The 23,083-nt window shown below is 40.7% G+C and overlaps 1 protein-coding gene across 8 annotated transcripts in view; it reads right to left on the bottom strand.

The window, feature by feature from the left end:
- The window catches only part of nav3 (neuron navigator 3), a 198,400-nt gene that overhangs the window by 127,919 nt on the left and 47,398 nt on the right, over positions 1-23,083 (bottom strand). For 7 of the 8 annotated variants that reach the window (XM_086200982.1, XM_086200974.1, XM_086200975.1 and 4 more), the window contains exon 2: positions 2,894-3,011. In XM_086200982.1, the coding sequence (XP_086057108.1) occupies positions 2,894-3,011 (118 nt within the window). Of the gene's footprint in view, positions 1-2,893; positions 3,012-7,732; positions 8,001-23,083 lie in introns of those variants that run through there. The other variant, XM_086200978.1, reaches the window with a different exon arrangement.

Raw genomic sequence — 23,083 nt, 5'->3', positions numbered from 1 at the left:
AAATCCAGCAGGAAACCTCTGTTGAGGTTAGCATTGTGTGAGTGTGTGTGTGAGTATATGTGTGTGTGTGAGTGAGTGAGTGTGTGTGTGTGTGTGTGTGTGTGTATGCGTATATGCATGAGTGTGTGTTAAGGTGCAGAGCAACTCAGAATAAGTCTGGGAAGCAAAGCTGCCTAATTCCTCAGCTGCCGCTGGAGAATTACTGACAGGCCAGCTTGGCCTCATTGTCTTTTGGGGCGAGCAGGGAGGGTAAAGTTTCAATCCAGCAGGGAAGGAGAGAGAGAGAAAGAGAGAGAGGGGGGGGGAGAGGGAGAGAAGTTGGGGAGCGTATAAAAAGTAAGACAGAAGTTAAATCAAATGACTGACAGGCAGCATGAGTAGAGAGACTGTGAGGAACATGTGTTTGTGTGGGTGAAAGAGTGTGCAGCGTGGTTAACAGAAGGCGGGAAGAAAAAACATTGGAGACAAAGAGCAAGTAAGACAGCAAATACACGAGAAGAAGAATGAGCGAGAGAATCAATTATTAAGAACTCAAAACTTATTGAAAGAATAATTACATCCTCAATAGCATAATTGATTAGCATCCAAAAAGCCTCCCCATCAACAACATCCTATCACCATTATTTAACACATAAAGAATTAGAGACTATATTGTGGTAAGAAGGAAAGCAAGTTACTATTTAGATGTATTTCATCATCATAAGGAGCTACTGCTAGCTCAGCCTTGATGACTATGCATTACCCAAGAAGGGGCAAACCTTTCAGAACTTTCTGATGCATCCCCAGGAGTTAGTGCCCCCCAAAATTCAGCACCAGTCACAAAAATGTTTACTACAGTATGACTGTTTCCTGATCTGCCACATGTACCATTTAGGCTCATTTTATTTATTTATTTATTTTCTATTTAACTTTAGGTAAAAAAAAAATTTAAGTAAAAGGGTTATCCATCCAAAAAAAAAAAAAAATCCTTTTAGTATTCCACAAACAGAGTTTCTTGAGCTTATGCAGTACTGTGGGACATCAGAAATAGCTCGCCGCATACAGTTGGCTTAAAGCTAATGGTGCCCCTTTGCCACAAACTATTACAAACAACAAAACCATCAAAAAATGTCAATTTACTCTCAAGTGCATCATTTGGTATAATCCATTTCTTATTTATCCAGTCAAATGCTGAGTAATCAACAAACACTTGGATACCAGGAAGTATAACACATCCAGTTTGGCAGAAATGTAATATAAGTCATAGAGGAAGAAAACATGTCTTTAAGGGCACAAGACCAAAACTTTTTGCTAAACATGTTTATTGTCCATTGTCCCCAGAGCCGGAAAACAAGATTCTTTTCTCCTCTGTGAGCAAATTAGGAAGCTTAGACCCACAGAGACCAGGTGATAGCTTGTTAGCTTACCGCAATGAATTGAAGTGTCAGCATACATGAAAATAAAAATCATCATGTACACTTTATTCTTCAACTAGGGTTTTGAACAACAGTTGTTATTAGATAAAGATATAAAATCCTGATATATTGTATTTTGAAAATCAAATTCAATCGGAATTCCTTTCCTTCTTTTGCTTCTTCTTCTTCTAATAATGGCTGACTTTGTAAGAGATGATGAAGCAGATTACCCCTGGAAAAACCAAGATCCTAAGCCTTATCTATTTGATGACTTTTGATAAAGGAATGTTTACCTGCCAATCCACGACCATTCATTGCACTAAGCCGACTAGCAGTCAGGCAATCTCAGTGGGTCCCAGCTCCCAAGTACACATAGAGAGAAAAGAAGGGTATCTATCTTCTTGTCTGGCTCTGAGGAAGATGGACTGTAAGTGTTCTTCCAAAAAATGTGGTGAGTTGATATTTTTATTCAGGGCTGAGTCAAGGCAGCAACCAGGTAAGAAGCTAAATGCAAGACTTAAGAGTCAAAATCAAATCCATTCAACATCTGGTAGTATGAAACATGACACCCAAAACTAAAGGTATTAATTACTTTAATGCATTTACTAAATTCATATGCAACCATTTGGAATAGTTATATCTATTACAAGCAAACCAGTTACTGCAAAGTGTTGCTTAACTCTTGTAAGACCAAGCTCATTACAAAGACAGACGGGGAGAGGATGAAGAAAGGGAAAGTATGATCACAGAGAGAGAGAAAAGAAAGAGGGAGAGCACAGACAAATGTGACCCTGTGAAGGAGTGGGAGACAGAGCAGAGGTAGCACACCAGAGAGGAGGAGAGACATAGCGTCATGATGGGCAGCAGAGGAAAATGACAGACAGAGCAACAGAGGAATCTCTTGACTCTGGAGGGGGACACATGTCTCTGCACCCTTGGCTGTCAGAGCCATAGATCTCTGCTGCTGCACTTCACACAGCACCCAAGTCATAGGACAACTGCTGTGATTTGGCCCAAATCTCAGACGGAGGCACCACAACAAAGTTTAGACACAGAGAGTCAATGCAGAAGTGGAAAGTAACTATTTTTACTCATTTCTATTGATATTGTCCTTGAGAACTTGTTTGTTTTAGTGGACTTCATACTTTTACTTCACTACTTTTCAAAAAATATTATGCTTCTTATGCTTTCTTGGGGGGTGGGTGGGTGTTGTGAGGGCCTGCCTTTTTGAGGAAAAAAAATGCTTGATCCCATAAATCAGGACTGTTGGTTCTAGTCTCAACATTTGAATTAGGTTAAGATGAGCTGTTTAGCTGTGATGATAAAAGTCAGTGTAAGGGGCTTGGAAATGCATTATATCAAGGACAGGTCCCCATATAGTTGTAAGAAAAGGCTGTGTGTGTGTGTGTGTGTGTGTGTGTGTGTGTGTGTGTGTGTGTGTGTGTGTGTGTGTGTGTGTGTGTGTGTTTGTGTGCGTGTTTGTTGGTTTGGATGCCCACCTATTATCTGGATGATCTGCGCCAGCAGGACTCCATCAGTGACGTCCTGGCTCAGGTCCTTGATGAGACGAGGACAGCCAGACTTGGCCAGGTAGTGATTGGCCCAGTCAGTGTAAATCTGTAACGACAGTACAAACAGTAAGTGAGCAGGACATGAGTGGGACAAACAGCAAAGTTTTTGGTAAAAGATATATAAAGCTCTAGTTGTACAAGACAAGACACCTAATGCATAGTAAATAATGAACCTTCCCAGTAGTTAAACTGATATAATATTATCCCTGAAAATTCCTATATATTCCTGTTTATTCCAATGGAAAGTTCTGAAATTAAAGTATTCTTGGGTTTTTCTGTTGGTACTTGCACATGAACATACAGTAGTGCATTATCCAGCAATGGATGACAGAAACTATGCAGAATAAAATTATTAGATTATTTGAAAATGAATGCATAAGGACACTTAGTGCTGTAAAAATAATCACATTAAAAGCTGTATGAAAAAAGTTAGTGCAACATTTACAACTTTATATTGTACTGAATTTTCAGTTCTCAAGGGCTTATAGTAACTGGATTGTGAACCCTGAACAGCAACAGCTTCCAAAAATAGAAGATAAGTTCAAGTGTGGGTGACTGTAATATTCACATCATTTAATGAGCTAACAGGTTAGGCATCTCCCAAACATCGCTGTCCCGAAGAACCCCGCAGAACCCATCCGACAAACTCAAAGGGCTTCACAAAACATAGAGCAATGTGCACTATAAAGTGTAAAGGCTTTGCTCCCCGAGTCTGTTCACAGTCATTGCTGACCTTCAAACAATGACACCTCATAACAAGTGTTCTCTTCACTCTGCTTTCTTTTGGTCCTCTGAAGTGGTCAGCTATTGTCTAAACACGTGCACAAACACACACACAAACACACATACAGTATCTTTATTACTCAACATACATATTTTATCAAGCAAGCAGAACCATTACTAATCATTCACTGTTTGAGTAAATGAACTTGCTCAACAAAACTCATTTTTAAAGGTCTTTTCCCTTTTTTCAGGTAATTACAGCATTGAGGTAAATGCTCTATCAGGTGTTTATTGGACATGAGTCTAAAAATGAAAACCTCTATGAAATATCTGAGAACTTAAACGCAAATTATGTGACAAATAAAGACAGATGGAAAACGTCAAAACAATTCCTACATTCTGTGGCTGATGATGATGGCAAATATTTTGGAACAAAAAGGACGACAAGACATCAGTGTTAAATGTGCTAAATGTTTAACATGAGTTAAATCCTAAGTGAGACATTTGGTGTTAAAGGTAGCTGTACTTTCCAAACTGAACATAATCATTGGTATGGTCACCTAAACCTCTTAAGAGACACATTATCTTTTATCTGAGTCTTCAAGCTGACGGATAAGCAACTCTTTGTCCTTGCGAAAACAGACTGAGCTCAACAGCTGCAGTTTAACGAAAGATGTGGATAACATTTGGCCTCCATGTGATTGGAGGCAGACGTACACTAAAACGTCCGTTTGGCTGAGTATGCTACAGTAAAACGATTTATTTTTATGTAACTGAGCACCATACTTTCTAACATTGCCTGCCAGATCCTGAGAACCACCTGGGAAATGACAACATGACCTAAAACAAGCTCTTCCTACTGTGCTGAAGGGTGTTTGAAACAAATTTCCAGCGATAGTCACAGAGGATCTTCTTTCTTCCTGCCGCGCTCAAATTCAGTTTCAGGATCCACAAAAAGATTTATAAGAACAATAATAATCTGGAGCTACTACTGTGCTGCCCCACTGTATGAAACTTTCTAGGTATACCCAGATTTTTTTTAAAACCTTGGTTTTTCTGTCAAATTGTCTTTTCTCCTGAACTTTGAATAGGCCTCGCCACATCTTGATTGGTACACATTTCCTGAGGAATTTCCCCTTGTACTTCCATGTTTCTCATGATGAAACAATCCTTTTTTTCCCCCTTGTTTACCTCACACACCACTCTCAATTAAAAGCATCTCTCTCCCGCTCTTTCCCTCTCCTTAAAGAGATGTTTGCTCCCTTTCAAGCCTCTCTCAAGTTCCTCTGTTGTGGTTTCCCCTCTGTGACTTTCTCCATGATGAGGAGTCGTAAAGTGCAAAGCCGAAGAACTGAGCAGGGTAACAAACATTTAAATACACACACACACACACACACACACACACACACACACACACACACACACACACACACACACAAATACGCAGACAAACACACATACACTATGGGACTTGCTTGTAAAAATATACACACAAACACACATAAGCACTCGCAAACCACAACCAAAAGAGCGGGAAGATGGAGAAAGTGGAAGAAAGAAATGAAACTGCTCCTATAAACATCTGCATCAGGCTGCAGGATACAAATTGCTGGACAGCGAAGTTCCTGCATGTGGCCGCTACACCTGGAACGATGAAGAGGAAGAGGACGCTTTGATCTGTTACACTGTTTTTCTATCCCACACTGGCCCTCAAAAGGGAGCATGGATTGAGGATTAACACCTCAGTGGAGGGACACGGGGGTAGAGAGAGAGAGAGACAGAGTCCAGCGCCAGCAAGGTTTCTGGGAAACACTGCGGGCCCTTCAATCACTTCCTTGACACTTGTGTAAGGAGTCAAAAAGAATTGGAGGGGAGGAAAAGGAGGGGGATTGAATGAATACAGTTTCTGTTAAAAGAATGCTGCAGGACATCACATATTTTTGTTGGCAACCGGGAATTTAGCATTGCCATGAGTTCCCTCGAACAGAAGCCAATGGTATTTCTAATTAGATCATGGACCAGCCATGAAAAAAATAAGACATGCGTCAGTGCTGAATATTAGCGGGAATGCTAGTTGCTATGGTAATCACATATGTCATAGATGGACCCATTTTATTTCAGGTGTTACAAGTTTTCTTCAGCACGATAATCTCAAGAAGTGGACATCACTTTTGTTATTTTGTAAGCGTTAACACAATTGTAAGAGGTATAAGCTAATGTAACGATATGAGGGAACTACATCGTTGATGCTGTTTTTGGTGTCATGACATTCAATGTCCCCGACAGCATCTGCAGTCTCATTTACACTCTTGTTAGTAATCCATTCTTTTAAGATATTATTAATGTACATAAATCCTGAGTGTGGTATTTACTGCTGTATTTTAAGCCAACTGACCAAACATGAAAGTAACTTAAGCTCAAAGACCTTATTTAGACGCTGACCCAAAGACCCATCCAAAAATCCCACTGACATTGAGATGAGAGAACCAGAGGCTCAACAATGCTAACTTTGCAAAATTTGTGTTATGCTGCATGGAGTACTGGATTAGCGGCACACTGGGACATATCAACTTTACATAAGCTGACAATCATAAACAAGGTGAACGAAAGTGCAGATTTCGCTGTGAGTAAACACTTGTTCCTGTCTACAAACACCTGTTCTGCTTTAAACTGGACAAAAAAAACAAAACCTCCTTGTATGAATCTACAAACACAACAAGCCACTGGTGGTATCCACATAGAGCATTAGATGTGTAGTGTGAAGTGAAATCTTCAACATACAGTAAATAGAGTCTGCATGGATTTGTGACTTTGTTTTAAGTCTCTACTGTTTAAATTGAAGCCCCATGGTGAAATAAATGAGTTGGAAGATGGTGTACAAGTGGTTGTAAAGCATTCCGATCTGATAAATATTGTACGATGTCTCCTTAGGGCTAAAGTTTATTTTTTTGGGGCCAACAATCTCATCATCACCAAAACAAGTACTTATGTGTACATTGTGTACGATATCAAAAGCACCTACGTGTACATTGTGTACAATATCATCAATTAAAGTTCTTAAATCACTAAAAAAAAAAACACCTAAAATCCTCAAACCATTTCTTGAGAAGCCGCGGTAGCCCAAATATTTTGAAGAGGCCACACTTTGTGACAGCTCACAATAACACGTCACTTTCTATGTTTGTTTGGTCCAACTAGCAGTTTAAAAGAGTGTGTGTGCTCCAAAATAAACAGAACTGTGTCAGTTTGTGCAAGCAGAGGCCATCGCACACATTTTAGCACTTTCAGAAGGACATAATTAGGTTTCTCACCAAAAGCCATTTTTGGTTACTTTACTGCTTTATAAACTGAGTGTTTGATTCACATTTTCTCAAAAAGTATAACATGCTGTCAGAATCTGCGACTTGAAACCGTTGCAGGAAGTGACGGCTGCCTCGAAGAGACTGTTGCTCAACCAAAGATTAAATCACTTTCTGAACATTTCCTCCTCCTCCACACTAGATGAATTAAAAAAGGTTAATACTTCCTGTTTCTCACCCAAACATTCATCCTGGATTTTCAGCATGGTTGCAGGGTGTCATCAACTATCAAGCATTTCTGAGGGTGATGTCCCATAAAGGTACAAATCAGGCGTGGGACCTCTGTCACCAGTCATCACCCTTTCTCATCTCCTTCCCTCTTCCTTCTCAACTGTTGACAAAGCACCCACATCAAAGCTCATCTTTAAGATGCCTGCCTCCTGTTTCTGCGTAAGCGCCGAGGCACTGATCCACTCACTTCTTGACTCTTCCGTGGCACTCAGAGTTCAGGCTGTCAGGCTCCTGCCCTCGTTAGCCTCTCCCCTCTGAATCCCAATCGCTTTAAGAGAGCTGCCGCTATGACAGAGGCAAAACATCAGCATTATAACGCCACCTTCAGTGATGCTGCGATCACTGACATCACAGAGACACACGCTGGATGATCACACACATGCATGTAAACAAATTCCCCAGCTACTCGTTATAATAAAGCACACACACATTGAACCCCCCTCCCTTTGCTCACCCTTCTTCCTCTTTCTTTCTTTCAGCATCAATCAGCAGAAGTCCTTTCTCTCTGGTGATGTTATCCTTAATCATGAAGTGTCTCTCTCATCTTTTTCCTCTTCTCTTCTCATTTACCTGCTGTGCAGATCTGTCCCCCTCATTGCCACAGATCCCCAACGCCAATAACAAACAGCCGACTCTCACCCCTAGCAGATAAACTGCCTTCAACAGTCCTGATCACAATGCAGTGACTCCAGCTACGCAGGTATTATTGGCAGAGAACTGCAGTGGTACCATGCAGCCTCTGGGGGGAGCCGGGTAAAAGAGGAAGAAGCTGAGGATGGGGCAGAATGTCCCACTATTTATTAACATTGAATGATCCTTAATGGACAGGCTCTTTAATCAGGGCATCATTCCAGCGTCATCAAATAAATGAAAAGCTTTATATCAATCAGGATGTTTGGGAAAATATACATACAATCCCTTTGAGGACATTTAGCTGTGTAATGCTGTTTATAAGCAACAGAGAAGCTTCCTCTGTGGCTACATTGGCTTGAAATCCTCCACTTGGCACCAGAGATGCTCCCTCATGAGTCTTAAATGTAATTAAACACAACATAAAGCTGCATTAACTAAACAAGCAATGAACCAATAGAATCAATGTGAAGGGAGCTTCCTGTGAGAGTTTCTGCCTCATAAAAGAAAAAAAAAAACATGAATGATGGAGAGATGGAAACGGCACAGACTGGACCGGACTGTAGCGTCACTGTCCAGACAGTTTATGGAAAAAAAGCCAACCACAGAGAGCCAAACTCAACAAAAATGTACTCTGGCGGAGCTGTGTAATTGACAGGTGAACTCTGGGAAGAACAGCCCACTGCAGATACACCACAGAACCAAAACCATGCAAAAACCAAGGAGAGTTTGGTGTATTCTTTCATCTGGGTGTCTGAAATGATGATATCCTACATGAAGATGGGCAAACAGTACATACAGACCTTAATAAAATAACTGCCTGCAAAATCCTTGCGAATTTATAGCAATATATAATTGTATAATCAAAAGGTCAAAATTATGAGATAGAAAATCACAATTAGAAGGGATAGTGGAACATCAAGAAATGGAGCAAATACAAATATTATAATTTATTTTTTGCTCTATCTCAAAATGATGACATCATTACTTTTAAGTCAGAATTTTTTTTCTTCTCACAATTACATCTAGTTTCTGTTACTGGCGGACATGTGTTTCCATATAGTTTCTTTGGGTGGGTGAATTAAGCAAATTCTAGAGGAAGTAAAAGCATGATTTAGTTTTCTAGGGTAAGTTAAAGTGATGAATGTCCTCATCCTTCTGATATCTTAAATATGCTGTTGTTGATATCACTGCTGAGGAAGGAGATCCAAATGAAACATGACCGTGAGGTTTCTGACAGAACCCCCGGGTGCAGACGGCTGCTGTCAGTGTCTAACCACATTATCAAAGGACATGGAAGCCATTTACACTATATAAACAATTTCTGAGATAAATTTGACGCCCGAATCCCTCACTAACTATTATTATAATGTCCTGACAGCAAAATAGGGAGGCCCTCTTATTCAGACCCAGCAGCAGTTTCAAACATGGCTTAACTCCAATCTTGTACCTGAGTGGGGAGTTTGAAGAAACTGTAGATTTTTCCTTTTGCTCATGTGATGATGGATGAGAAATAATGACTTTGCTGATGTTCCCCACGAAACTGTTAAAGAGGCTGAAATGGACAGCAATCAGATGGCAGTGAATGAGAATGCTCCTGCTTGTTGTCATGCCAGCTGTCAGTCACACCACTGTGGATGTATGAAGTGAGAGGGTTGGTGCTGAGAATGATGCGCGCGCACACACACACACACACACACACACACATACAAACACACAGTTAAAATACTAATCCTAATGATCAACTTTTTTATCTGAGATGAAAAATGTTTTTGGCTCTTGTTTGTGAAATACATTGTGCTGGTGGATTGAGTCTGTTGAGTTTTGACTTAAAGTTATCGACACATTGGTTGGATGAAATGCTAAAGAGTAAATAAAAAAATCTTTGACTATCCCGTGACAACTTTCATGCCATGATCAGTGACTCTGCGTTGCCAGCAGTTGTTGCTGCCATTTGAGATGAGATAACAATTGAGATAGCAGCTGTATGTAACATTTTGAAAGGGGCTCAAGCGAGCAAGGGACAATGGAAGCTAAAGCTGTGTCCTTCAAAGTATTTCTGAACACAGACGTAATTGTGTGTTTGACTACTTCTAATGCTGACGTAGCTGTTAATGTAGACAGCTTTGTTGCAGAGAAACCTTGTACAACATTTTACCCTCTGCTTTGCCTCTTCAGCATGATCTCATAGTGGAGCAAGGGCACAACGTTTATCCTGGGAAGGCAGCTTTACCAATGACTACATTAGCTACCCTGCTAACTAGTAGCTGCAAAGTAGCGACAGCTGAGTACGCACTAATGTTTACATTTTGCACATTTATGAGGGTCATAAAGACTGCCAAACTCAAATTGATTAAAAACATACTTTTATTCTCATAAATAATGATAATAATTGATTAGAATAATTATGTAAGTCACAGCAATTTTGTTTTTTACGAGGTAAAAACACATTGTCACACAAACCTTAATCGTTTTTTTGTCATAATTTGATCACGCAACAGGGTGACCCTTTGTGTAGGGTGTCAGTTGAGCATAAGTGAATTAGAGTGAGTAATACACAGACAGAATACATCATAACATTTTAAATAAATGGTGGATCTGCAGCCATTGTGTTTTGCCCATCCAAGGGAAAAAGTTTGGGCAGTCAAGCTCTTAACCAGGCATTTTTAGTGGTTGCATTCATGTGAGTTAAAATTTAAACAGTGCTTAGCCAGAAATGTAATGGTTCAGAAAAATGCTGCAGCATGAATTACAGAGTAACTAAATGCATTTCCTGAAGCAATGTGCTATATGCTTTGTATAGTTAAGACGTTACTTGTGCTCTATTTGAGTGCAATATTTCGAGTGTATCCTGCTCAACTACTACCAGAAAATCTTCATCCCATACCTTTACTGCATCACCCAGCATCAACTGGGCTCTATTCTAGGCTTCTGCGGTGTAGAAGATTAGGTCCGGCAGCCTCAAACTTCCAGACTGCCACTGACTGAGTGACTTCACTATGATGAGTCAATAAAAGAGTAAAAATGAAGCGTGTGTTGCCAAAAACTGAAATATTCAGTCATTGTTTTCTCATGCTTCGATCTGCCAAGCTACTTTGTCCCTTCAGGGGAATGTCGTGAGCAGAAAATGACATAATTGCACGGCCGGGGGAAGGTTTGGACACACAATCCATGTTGGATGCGTTCACACTTGTCAGTCACTTATGATCCCTTGTAGCCCAGTGAGGATTAAAGGCCAGGGTGACGAGATGGAGAGAGGAAGAGAGGAGGAGGGAAACAAAAAAAAAAGAAATGACAGCTCCAAAACAGCTTGAAGACAGATGAGCACAAACACAATTTGGAGACAGACAGCGGAAGCCAGACAGGAATAAATTGCAGCAACTGAGTTTGTTGAGCAATTGGACAAACTGTCAGTGGTTACAAGCATCAATTACAACCAATGATTTGTAGCAGGAAAATGGTGAAATATCCAGATTCATTGTGCTTTACGGAGCCAGAGATGCAGCTCAATTATTGCTATCAATCTACTCACTGACTACTGACATCAACTCTGACCTTTAACTTTTTTTGTTACTATTTCATCCCGAGTTAAGCACAGCTGTTGATTCACGTTGTATTTTCACACGACCTCAACAAACACATCCTCAAACACACTTCCTATCCCTGCCAGCAGCCTTGACCCCAAAACAGATTGGATTTACACAGTCTCTCTTCGCATTGTTGCTCAAACAGGTCATTAAGTTTGCACAGCTATAAAACACACAAGTGCAGTGGTGAAAACAAAAATTGATGGAGTAAAATACAAAATACAAGACACAGAATAAGAGAAATGTTTTCATAATCTTTCCACGACATTTTCTATGAGTTCAGCAGTCCGAGTTATCCAAATGAAGCTAAGCAGGGTGCAATTATAGCGACTATCATGATTATTCTGGTTTGACATTTTCCTCTCCATCTTCCAACCCAATCAGCTGACTGATTTACAATTCACACTTGGACCAATCATATCTGGCCTATCTGAGCCAATCGTCTTGTTGCTGTCAAACAGTCGTCACGTCATCGTCCAGTGGATGTAATTCTGTTTCATCAGAACCAGCTGTCCAGTGTATCCTCAAAAATCCCCTTCAACCTCACATGCATATAGATCAGCTGAACTTTGTGGCGCATTCAAGACAATCTGGAAGTCTGAATTCCAAACTGAAGATAACATCATTACATTCACGCCACTGTCAACTCAAAGGCCACTCTAAATATGTGGGAACGTTGTAAAGTAAGTTAGTCACAACAGGGCAAAGCCAAGAGAGATGGAAAAATCGCTGTTTAATTCCACATATTGCAGTAATCAGAGTGATGTACAATACGATTTCAAATCATGGGCTAAAGTCTGGATTACTGGAAAGAACATTGCGGATATAAACTTGCTATTAGTCGCCTATTTGTTTTCCAACTTGGAACTCGTTTTTTCCTGACTTCCGAGTTTCCTTGAATGCAGAATTCGGGTGCACTATAGTACAAATTGAGAACAATCAACTTTTTGTCTCTTGTTACAACATAATGAATGGGGACGGGAAGTGATCTCCGTATGGTGAGTACATGGAAACATTAGAGATTAATAACTTTCTTCCTTGAAATAAGTCAGTCCTTAAATGTAATATGTATTTTTTTTTTAAATAAAACAGCAGTTACTGTTTTTAGTGAAGTGGAAAAATTGTGAAACCTCTTATTCCGTTTATATCACTCTGAGGAGAGTTAAATGATCCTAATATATGAGACTGTCATGACCATGGCGTAAGTTTGCAGACAAATCCATCACTTGATACTTTTACACCATTAAACACTATCAGCCTTGAATGTAAATTTCAACATAAGAGTTATTTTAAAGTTGCGCAAATTATGTTCATGACAGAATTATTAGATTTTACTTAAGATTTGCAGCTATTTCACCTGGAAAAACTTCCTGTGGTGATTGGTGGCCACATCCTCCGCTTGTCTATTAATCCAGTAAATAAAATTACAATTTACTGCAGATTTTCTAATGTCTGTGGCACTCAAATTCCCCCGAAAACAGGAAATAAAGAATTTATAACTAAAACTTCCTTGTGGGGGACCTCAAGACCCTACGTAAAAGGGCCTGACAGCAGCTATATTTTTCCATTGTTTTCCAAGGCTAAATAATTTCTGCAGCACAGTCCTTGCCCCAGCATTTGGTGGCTGTGATATGACCATTACTGGGTAGAAGCGCAAATTTTCAGCAATTTCCAAAGCAATGCCCTCCCATAAACATGAAAATAAATCTGTCTCCTGTTCAACATGGTGCTCTTAAACATTGCCATTGGACTCTTTTGTATTAACAGTATACAAACATTACACCACAGTAATGTTAACAATTCATGCTAACTTGCTGCTGGCCACAGAGCAAAAGTGAGTGTAGCTCCAAAACTGAAGGGTCTCAAAACCGAGGAAAGCAAAGTGTCCTGCTGGCAAATGGTTTGAATTTTGGTGTAAAAATGGTAACGCAACAAACAGCTTGCAATTTTGCTAGCTCGCTGCACTGCTTTACATCTACTTGTTTATTCCCATAAAACTGATCTTAATTGCTCTCACAAAGCTCTTTGCGCAATAAATGAAACCGATACTATTTAATGTACTTATTTGGTGAAATTAAAGGTTATATTCTTGTTGTGTTTTTTTTTCCAATGTAGCCGTGTGTTCAGTTTATGCCTGAATACTGAAATGCCGGGAACACTTCCATATTCAAAATGACCCTGTTTAAACGAAAGGAAGGGATTTGCCATCCACACTAAAATAATGTCTTTAAGCTTCCTAAATTCTTGAATGAAGGCAGTTCATCTGTACGATCTGTAAACTGGATTGCCATTTTTTAAAATCTTGTATAAGATCAGTGAGGTTAAAAATATTACCAGTCCTATAAATAATGTCAAAGCAAGCAATCATCAACTACAGACTGTAGCAGAGACTGAAGAGGTCACACACTCAAACACACTTCGGTGTGCTGTGGTTGAGGACATTCAGTCACATGATCCATTCCCAACCCTTACAGCCCAAATCTACCCTTAACTTCAAACCAAGTCTCATGTCCTAATTTCCTCAAAATATCCTCAAAATGCTGGTTACAAACTATAACTGGTCCTCACAAAGATAGCTACAGCATGCTCATCAAAGGTTTATGAGATGTAAGCACACACACGCACATAGACATAGGCAGTATCTCACCTTACCATGGTAACCACAGCATGTGAGACAGCGTCTGGCTTGCTGGCTCTGTGGCATGTAAGCCAGACTCTGCCACCATCACACACATCACATAGACATCCTTTTAACACCCGTTCTGTTATTCACAAAAATGCAAGAAATAAAGAAAAAATAAATGAATTTAACTGATCGATTCAGGTTGGTTCAGATAAGGCATGTAGCCTGCAGCCAATTTAAATAGCAGGCATATATTTATGTGGCATTCAGATTCTCCACAGTTTATATTTCTTGGCTGTTTTGCTCACAAGATGAGCTGCATCAATGTCCAGTGCATCACTGTTGAATGATGGGTAAACTTTTTCTGCACAGTGGACATAACAAGCGTCTCGGGGTTTCCAGCTGACACCCGTCTATTCTTGGATGCTGCTGAGCTCTGTAATCATTCCTTCAGCTCTCTATAGGCTCCTCCCCCTCCAAAACACACAAATAAATCAAGAGGCAAAAAGGGCTACCATGTCATTAGCTACCCCTGCTGCAGCAAGAAGCTCTGCCAGGAATACACACACACACACACACACACACACACACACACACACACACACACACACACACACACACACACACACACACTCAGACCATTAACAAGCGGACTGACATGATCCTGTCACGTTCTTCCCCCAGAGGTTTCAAGTTATTCTACTCTCTACGAAGTTATTCCAACAAAAAGCGGATCATGAGGACATGATCTGTATTGGTGTGAGTCATCGCTAGCCAGCTCTGATTAGTCACACTTCCTCCTGGCATCTGACTGGCTCACTCTTCATTAAATCAAGATGAGTCAGCCGCTCACTTCCACTGGTTGTGGCTGCTGGTTGACCAGTTAGAGGCACTTTCACTCACATCAACTGCAAAATTACATTTCTTTCCCATGAAAGTGCCCTTTATTCATGAAACGAAATATAGAACATATGGGTGTTGTTATCAAGCCGGCGCACGTCAACAAGTTTTATTACTTGATGGTAAACTCGTAGATCTTGATCGGATGAATCTGGCCTTTGTTGTTTGCTCACATTTATACTGCCATTAATATGCAGCACGTGTCTGTTTGCTTTGAATCAGGACCTCCATCTGCTTGTCCACAAGCAAATTAATGTAGATCGCTAGATTAATGAGCTTTTGATTGCCCAGACTGCCAGGAGCCCTGGACTGGTTTGTTGTTACCAAACCTCTCAGAGGACGATGACAGGACCATAACGCTACAACCCTGAGCACCCCGATTGTTTTGTTTACTGTTAATAAGACGAGCCTTTAAATGGGTCGATGTTGCTTCAGCAAAGGAAGGTATTTGGAAATAGTTGGCTCAAATTTTATGTTTATTATCTTTTGTTTATTTCAGACATTTTGTCCCTGTTGTTGAAGGTCAGTTATAAATTGGATCACCAGAAACAATGGAAATTTGATCCAAGTTACACTTAAGGGCAGGAAATATCACAGTTACTATACTTAAGTAATTACTTTTCAGACCACTTTGTTCAGCATGAGCTATACTTTCTACTATAACTTCAAAAACAGACTTGTTTTAGTTTTAATGCATTTCCATGCAAAATTATTGACTATCATTTATTTACAGTATTTATTTAATAATTGTGCAGCTTTCCAAAATTATGGGCCATAAGATGACCTTTTGGAGTGTCCATTTCATGCACAGCATTCATATATTTATAATCCATCATTAAGGCTGACATTGCAAACTGTTTTCACAGTGGACTGATGTAAATTTTCATTGTTTTCAATATATTTTTCTGTTTTCTGAGAAGTTTTAATAGTTTTTTTAGTTTTTCAGGTACACTATTGTATGTTAGTATGATGTAAGGCTCTGATTACTTATTTTATTTTTATTTACACAAAAAAAACAGCCAAAAGAAGTTTTTCTCTAGTTCAGAATTTCAGTACATTTCAAAGTGCAGAACTCACTGAAACAAACAAAAGAAGAAGAAGAAGAAGGAAAAAAACAAGCTCCTTTGCGTCACTGCCTTCATCCTCCCTTGATATTGTAAACTGTATTCTGAAAGATCACCAGCAGAGGACTCCACTGCACTAACACCAAGCCTTTCCCTATAGCAGCAGAGCCTACTGGATTAGCCTTACTGGGGAGCTGCCGGCTGCTGGGGAGCAGGCAGGGGTCGGTTCAATCTTAATGAGTCATTCAAGAATTCACTGTTTGAGGGTGAAAGCCAGAACTGCTGCTGGCCACTTCAAAAGCAGAGGGGGCTTTGGCTCTTTGGTTAGCAATGAAGCATGCATCCCTGTGTTTGCTGCAGCCCCCCACCCCAAACTGTCCAGACCTAAGGGAGTACTGACACTGAATGCATGAAATATGCCTTCAAAAATTCACTTTTAGAACTATGCTACAGCAGACAGGGTGCAATGATGAGAGCTACAGCAGATTAAATAAAACCCATTAGTGTTTTTAGATGACTGGGAATTTGCTTCTCTGATTGAAAATCATTTATCTTTTATTCCCTTTGCCAAGGATTTCATGTGATCACCAGTCTGTCAGGCTGTAAACCTGATTGAGGTGGTACAGTAGTTTTGGTGAGATAGTAGACCTTGATTTGAGGAACAATTGATTCAATTTTGGAATTGATCTGGAACTTCTGGATGCCAAGAAGCCTCTAATTTCAGTGAAAGTTAATTGTTCATCAAGGAAGCACACTAGGGGCACTCTCATTGATGAACAAGAAGGTTATTGGGCCCATGTTGGCAAGACAGGGCTTTTGTGTGAAAATGTTCATATTCTTCTTGTGCCTGCAAAGTTTTATGAAATGATTACTTCAAATTGCATAAATGGTTGTCTGTCCTCTCTCTCAATATTAGCTGGGACTTGTGAAAGCCCACAACCCTGCACATGATACGATAACTGATTTTACACATCAAAATCATACAAGGCATACTATTCAGATTAACCTGTATTATAAACTGGCATCAGGGAGTTTTAAAGACATGGGGATCTCCTAGGAGGGAAGGGTGCAACAATGAGTTCTCCCAGCATATGTTAGGATTTAGGGGCTAAACATGGTTTTGACTGATAATACTGTATCTGTTGGAATTCTGTCAACTCGGGGAAGTGCAACATTAAATGAGTGGCATCAGATGTGAGCTACGTAGAGGTCAGAAAATGTTGCAGCAAATCGAGTGGTGTTACTTTCAAGCAGCAACTGTTTTGCATACTTAATGATGGTGTAATCTCAGGAAAGGATAGCATTTAACAGCAAATAGAGGTGGTATTTATCTTTTTTAATGCTGTTGTTAAAGTATAATCAACAAAAGCCCATGATTATTCTAACATCAAGGTTCTCAAAACAGACCACAAGCAACCCCTATAATCCTCAAATATGCTGTCTTTCCCCCATTATCACCAACCACATACAGTATCATCATACCCTCGTGTTTTCTATAGTTTGTATGTGTGTGTGAAAGACACATTTATATACTGTACAGGCATCTCCTTACACCATCATGACCACATTAATGTTCAAGCTTGTATGTAAACTTTGTGAAGGGGCCAAGTGTTGCTGACTCGGAGCAAATCAGGCGGAGATTGGAGCTGTGATGCCTCAGCTGTTAGGGACTGGGCCTCCTTGCCTCTCTATTAGTGCTGTCAACAAGGTCAAAGAGGATGCCTGACTGCCTGCCTGAAATTTGGACAACACAAATTCATTTTTTCCTGTCACAATTTTGTGTACTGCCATCTATCCATCCACGGATTGGAGGGTCACGGGGGGAGCTGGAGCCTTTCCCAGCAGCCTTTGGGCGAGGGGCGGGGAACACCAGTCGCCAGCCCATCGCAGGGCCAACATATATAGACAGACAACCATTCACACTCACCGCCACATGTACGGTCAATTTAGAGTATTCAATTAGCCTAGTCTCTGTTTGGACTGTGGGAGGAAGCCGGAGTACCTGGAGAGAACCCACGAAGGCACAGGGAGAACATGCAAACTCAACACAGAAAGATCCTCAGCCCGAGCCGGGGCTCGAACCACCGAACCTTCTTAGTGTGAGGCTACAAGTCCTAGCCACTGCACCATGGTGAAACTCTTTGTGCACTACCTTTTAGCAAAAACAAGTTTTACACACAAAATGTGAAGTCTGGACTTTGTTATTATTAAATGCTCATCTGCTGTGTTAAATATAAAAACATACAGTCATCACTGCAAGACCAATAAATACTAAATAACAGAAATGTATTTTGTTGACTGCTGGATTACTTGATTAAATGGCAATCTGCAAAACCACATCTTCCATGCTTTGCCAGACAAACACATACCAGCATCGACCGAACACCAAGCAAAGGGTTTGTTTGTGGCTGCAGGAACTGGATCTCACTGAGAGGGCACACACTTCCTGGAGGTCATAAATCTCAGCCCAGACAGTAGAGCCAGCACTGAGTGAGCAGACTGTCAGACACCACTTCTGTAAAATCAGGGATTTTCTAAAGGGAGTGTGCACTAGAGGAATGACATGGAACATTTGTGTTTGAAATCATCTCAGAGGATTCTGCAGAAGAACTGTGCTGACAACACTGATGTGTCTTATGTTTGCTATGATTGAAACTTCTCTCAATGCAAAAAGTCTTCCAAAATGTGACACTAAATTGGAGTCAATACAATACAATACAGCTACAATCAAAATCCAATGTGGTACCAATGGCTTTTTGTCAAGGGAACCCACGGCAATGCTAACTTTGGGGCTGACCTAAAAAAAAAGTCACATTTCACACGATTGCTGCAATTAATGATGAAAGAGCAGTAGCCAATGGAAAACTCCAACACTTGACTGCTGCACCAATGATATACCTTGATCACTCAGCTGCTCAAAATGGTTTCTAGCGCTGGCCTAATACCAAAAAACCTGATACATGAGATGCTGAGTAGACTTGAAGACATTTTGCCTGACTCGCACAACAGCATATTAGCAATCTTCATCCTCAAACAGATGAAAGAGAGAGAGAGAGAGAGAGAGAGAGAGAGAGAGAGAGAGAGAGAGAGAGAGAGAGAGCACTCAATCAGTTGCAAACACATTATGGTGACTGGTCAGTGCTGATCTGTTTGGACATTTGTGAAAGTGATATCTAAAAGGGGTGATGTGCAAACGGGCACTTTCTAATGGCACAATCATCAAGCATCAACAGTGCACCAGAGCATGTGACCACACTTTTAACAGTAACACATCATCATCTGAAATAATCCCAGAACATGATGGCCCAGACTTAACTTAACCACCAGACAGGCAGTTCCAGTAAGAGTCCAGCTTATGCAACCTGCAGTCATCAAAGAGTCACAACGACACACAGGTCAATAGCAGTGCGGTTAGCTGGGCTGCTTGTACCTCTTAGCCTTGACATTTCCTGTAAGGAACCATATGGATGTGCTAAACATCTGGGGCCAGGGGTGAGTGTGACTCGACCCTGAATCACAGGTGACTACTGCTGAGTCACAGAGAATGTGGTCTCTCCTCATCCCTGCTAGATGTTTTCCCCTTTTGCTCGCTAATAGACTGTGACTCGTACATTCTTCTCCTGTGTGTCAGTGTTGCAATATATTTTCTCTGTTATTTATTCACTTGCTTTCTGTTGACTTAATTGTTTTAAAGATGTCCAATTAAGGCTATCGATCAATGATGATGACTCTTTCCACTTCTGTAGCTGTCGCTATACCTCGAATGGGATCAGGGTTGCAAATAACAAATACATTATATCATTATGCCTCTGTGCCCTCAAACAGTCATGGGCCACTCAGGAGAAACTGTCAATTTTTAAGTACTGGTACACGTATATACCAAATCTGAAAAGCATTCAATAAAATAAAACACCAGTTCAGTTTTCCTTTTTCCTTGTCTATATGAACAGGCCATGATATACAGCTGTTACAGCAGAGGTCAAAGTTCACACAGTCTTCACTCTGTCAGGAAATCCTCTTTTTGCTCCTCTAAAAGAAAAGCGCTAAGGGGTTGCCTAAGTCAAGCCTGATCTTGAAAGACTAAACACAGCCAGAACTGCGCACGCACACGCACACGCACGCACACACACACACACACACACACACACACACACACACACACACGCACACGCACGCACACACACACACACACACACACACACACACACACACACACACACACACACACACAAATATACAAACTACAAACACTGGGACGAACACTGTGTTGTTTTTCTCGACAATGAGTTCCCTGTCAGTCTCTTGCCACTGATGGTTGGTGTGAAGCAACAACAGGGGTCCTGTTCTGCATGTCACAAACTGGCCTCAGTTTTCCACTCTTTCCTTGCACAGCTACAAAAAAAACATCCAGACAAAGGAAAGGCAGTGTGTTTGTGTGTGTGTGTGTGTGTGTGTGTGTGTGTGTGTGTGTGTGTGAATGACTGAGTGTCTGTCAAAGAGGAGAAAATGAGGCAAGAGGTAATGAGAGAGCAGCTGGTAAAAGAGAAGAGTGTGCATGTGTGTGGCACTTCAGTGCAGTGCTAGCAGTCAAAGTATCTTAAAAAAAAACGATTTTTCTTGAATTTTTGTGTAATATCAGCAATAATTTTCTTACTGAACAAGTGACACTGAGGGGTCTCAAGTCAAAACTATATTCTTCCAACAATTGTTGAAGAGAAGTGAAGGAACAACACAACAGACAAACACCTTATTTCACACACACTGTTGTGCTGAGGAGAGAACAAAACAAGAGAGAACAGAAGGAAACAGAGGAAAGCCTTTTTTTTTTACGAGTGAACCTGCAGGACTTCCAGTCAGAGCAAAAAGAAAACACGGACAGCTATTTTTGACCTGAGTCAAGTTGACAAATGAGCCGGACTTTCCAATTCCCTGTGATTTTGTTCCTTATGCTCCTGAGTTCTATTGTTTGGCACTGACATGGGGCAGAAAAAAGTTTTAGCTTCAGGACACTTGCAGGCACTGCAAGGTTAGGCTAAGCCTTGCCAAACCCGCATCCAACTTCAAGTGCATTCAAAAGAATGTAGCTTTGAACCCCGGAGGAAAATGTGCCTTGTCTGAGGAGAAGGCTTGTCAAGATCACCGGAGGGGGGAAACCTTTTTTCCTCTCTGTACCCCTCAGCTCTGTCTTTTTGGGAGGGGAATTTGAGATGCTTGAAAATCTCGGGGCCTTCTACCTAGTGCTTTCAAAAGCTCCCTTTAAATTAAGTGTTAACAGAAGCTCTACCCTCTGCTGCTGCCCTGTTTAAGCTAGCTGCCTATTAGCCTCCCTAATTACCACAGATCTGCCAGCCAGAGAGGGTGGGGGCCCTTTGCAGATGGGACCCCAGGGTGAGTGACAGTGTGATCGGGTTACAGGAACCCAGCAGCTGACAACATTATTAATGAGCCATTCCTAATGGATTCAGAATGACAGCAGCTTCAGTCTGGCAGGGGTTAAAGGCAGAGACAACAAAGTTAAAGTCCATGAGGGGAATGAAGCAAGGGTGAAGAAGATGCTTTAAAAAAATGGAGAAGTTCAGACAAAGAGAGATGGGTCATGGGGAAGAAGTGCAGAAACATTCTTCTCAGGAGGGAGAGAGTGATCGAGAAGGATGCGTCTAGGACAAGACAGGGAGCGTTTTTCCAGTCCATTTGCCCTGCGTCTAGACCCAGGCCCAATAAAAAAGGGTGGATATTACAGTGCAAAGAATGGGTTAGACAGAGTCCAAAGCTACTGATGAAAGAGTGCACAGTGGAGTAGCTGAGGACGCTGAATTTAAGTGGGAGACAAAACTCAACCCTCAGTCATCGAATGATTCTTTTCTAGAATAACGTTTCTTTCACCGCCGTCTGGTGGTAAAGCTGCATATGATTGTTTGAAAATGGGTCCCTTTAGCATTGTGTGAATAGTAAATTTGAAACATGCACTTTTTTGGCTTGACCATTTCTTGTGAATTGCAAGGGAAAACTGCCCTTACCCGAGTTGAGGATTATATTAATGATGCATTCAACCAGTATTATAGGTCTCAACATAAATAAATAGCAAATCACCTCAAATAGTATATGCAGGACCAAAACCGACATCAGAATATTTCACTTAACTTTTAAGCTATTTAGGTGGAACTGTAAGGGAATCCCAAAACTTTGGCAGGTACAAGTTTATGTGTAAATAGTAACATATGGTCTCATTTATAGGTGTATAGAATATGATGCAGATTGGGGATTGACCTAAAACTTGAAAGCTAGAAACGGTGCTAAACAGACTTGAGCAGCTTGCTACTAGAGAGAAAACAATCTCCTTCTCTTCCATTATCTTACATTAAATAGGGCAATTAGAGGTCTTCAGCAGTCCAGAAAAGAAAACCTACAGTTTCCTGAATCGTGTCCAAGGGATAAATGCATAAATTAAACATCCATTTGGGGTGCTGAGTATCAAAGTATACAGTAGGATTGTTTGATGTTGGCACGTTCTGAAATGTGCATATTTAAGACACGGTACAGTCTGTGTATCCTGACTCTGATTAATGCATATCAAGTTTTGGCCGTGTGTTTGTGTCCACTGATCAAAGACATGGCTGGACTGCAGCTTTTTGCACCACTAAAGACTATACGGACCTCCTCCTCATTGACATGTGTTTGCTGAAAACCACTTTTCCCATCAGGAGATCAAGCGTCTGGGGTAGGAGGGTTGATCTGTTCATGTGAATGCATACAATACATCTCGAAAGGTCCTGATCAAATGGAGTGCATTACAGCTTCTCCATTCCAGTCGTCTGATCTAAGTTTTGCTTTTCTCGGATCAATCAATGACTATTACAGGGGCTTTTGTAAAAAAAAACAAAAACAAAATCTGTCATAGTCTGACCTTTTTTTTTTTTTTTTTGCCTTTTTCCTCTGATTGTCTCCTCAGCTGCACATTTGCAATTCAGCAATTAAGTTGTCCTGGCCACTACTTTACATCC

This window comes from Aulostomus chinensis, chromosome 4 (assembly GCF_037954235.1).
Source record: "Aulostomus chinensis isolate RoL2024-O1b breed Wild chromosome 4, RoL_Achi_v1.0, whole genome shotgun sequence".
NCBI classification, from domain to species: domain Eukaryota; kingdom Metazoa; phylum Chordata; class Actinopteri; order Syngnathiformes; family Aulostomidae; genus Aulostomus; species Aulostomus chinensis.
Note: the sequence above shows the minus strand (reverse complement) of the source record. Positions and strands in the feature narration are given on the sequence as shown.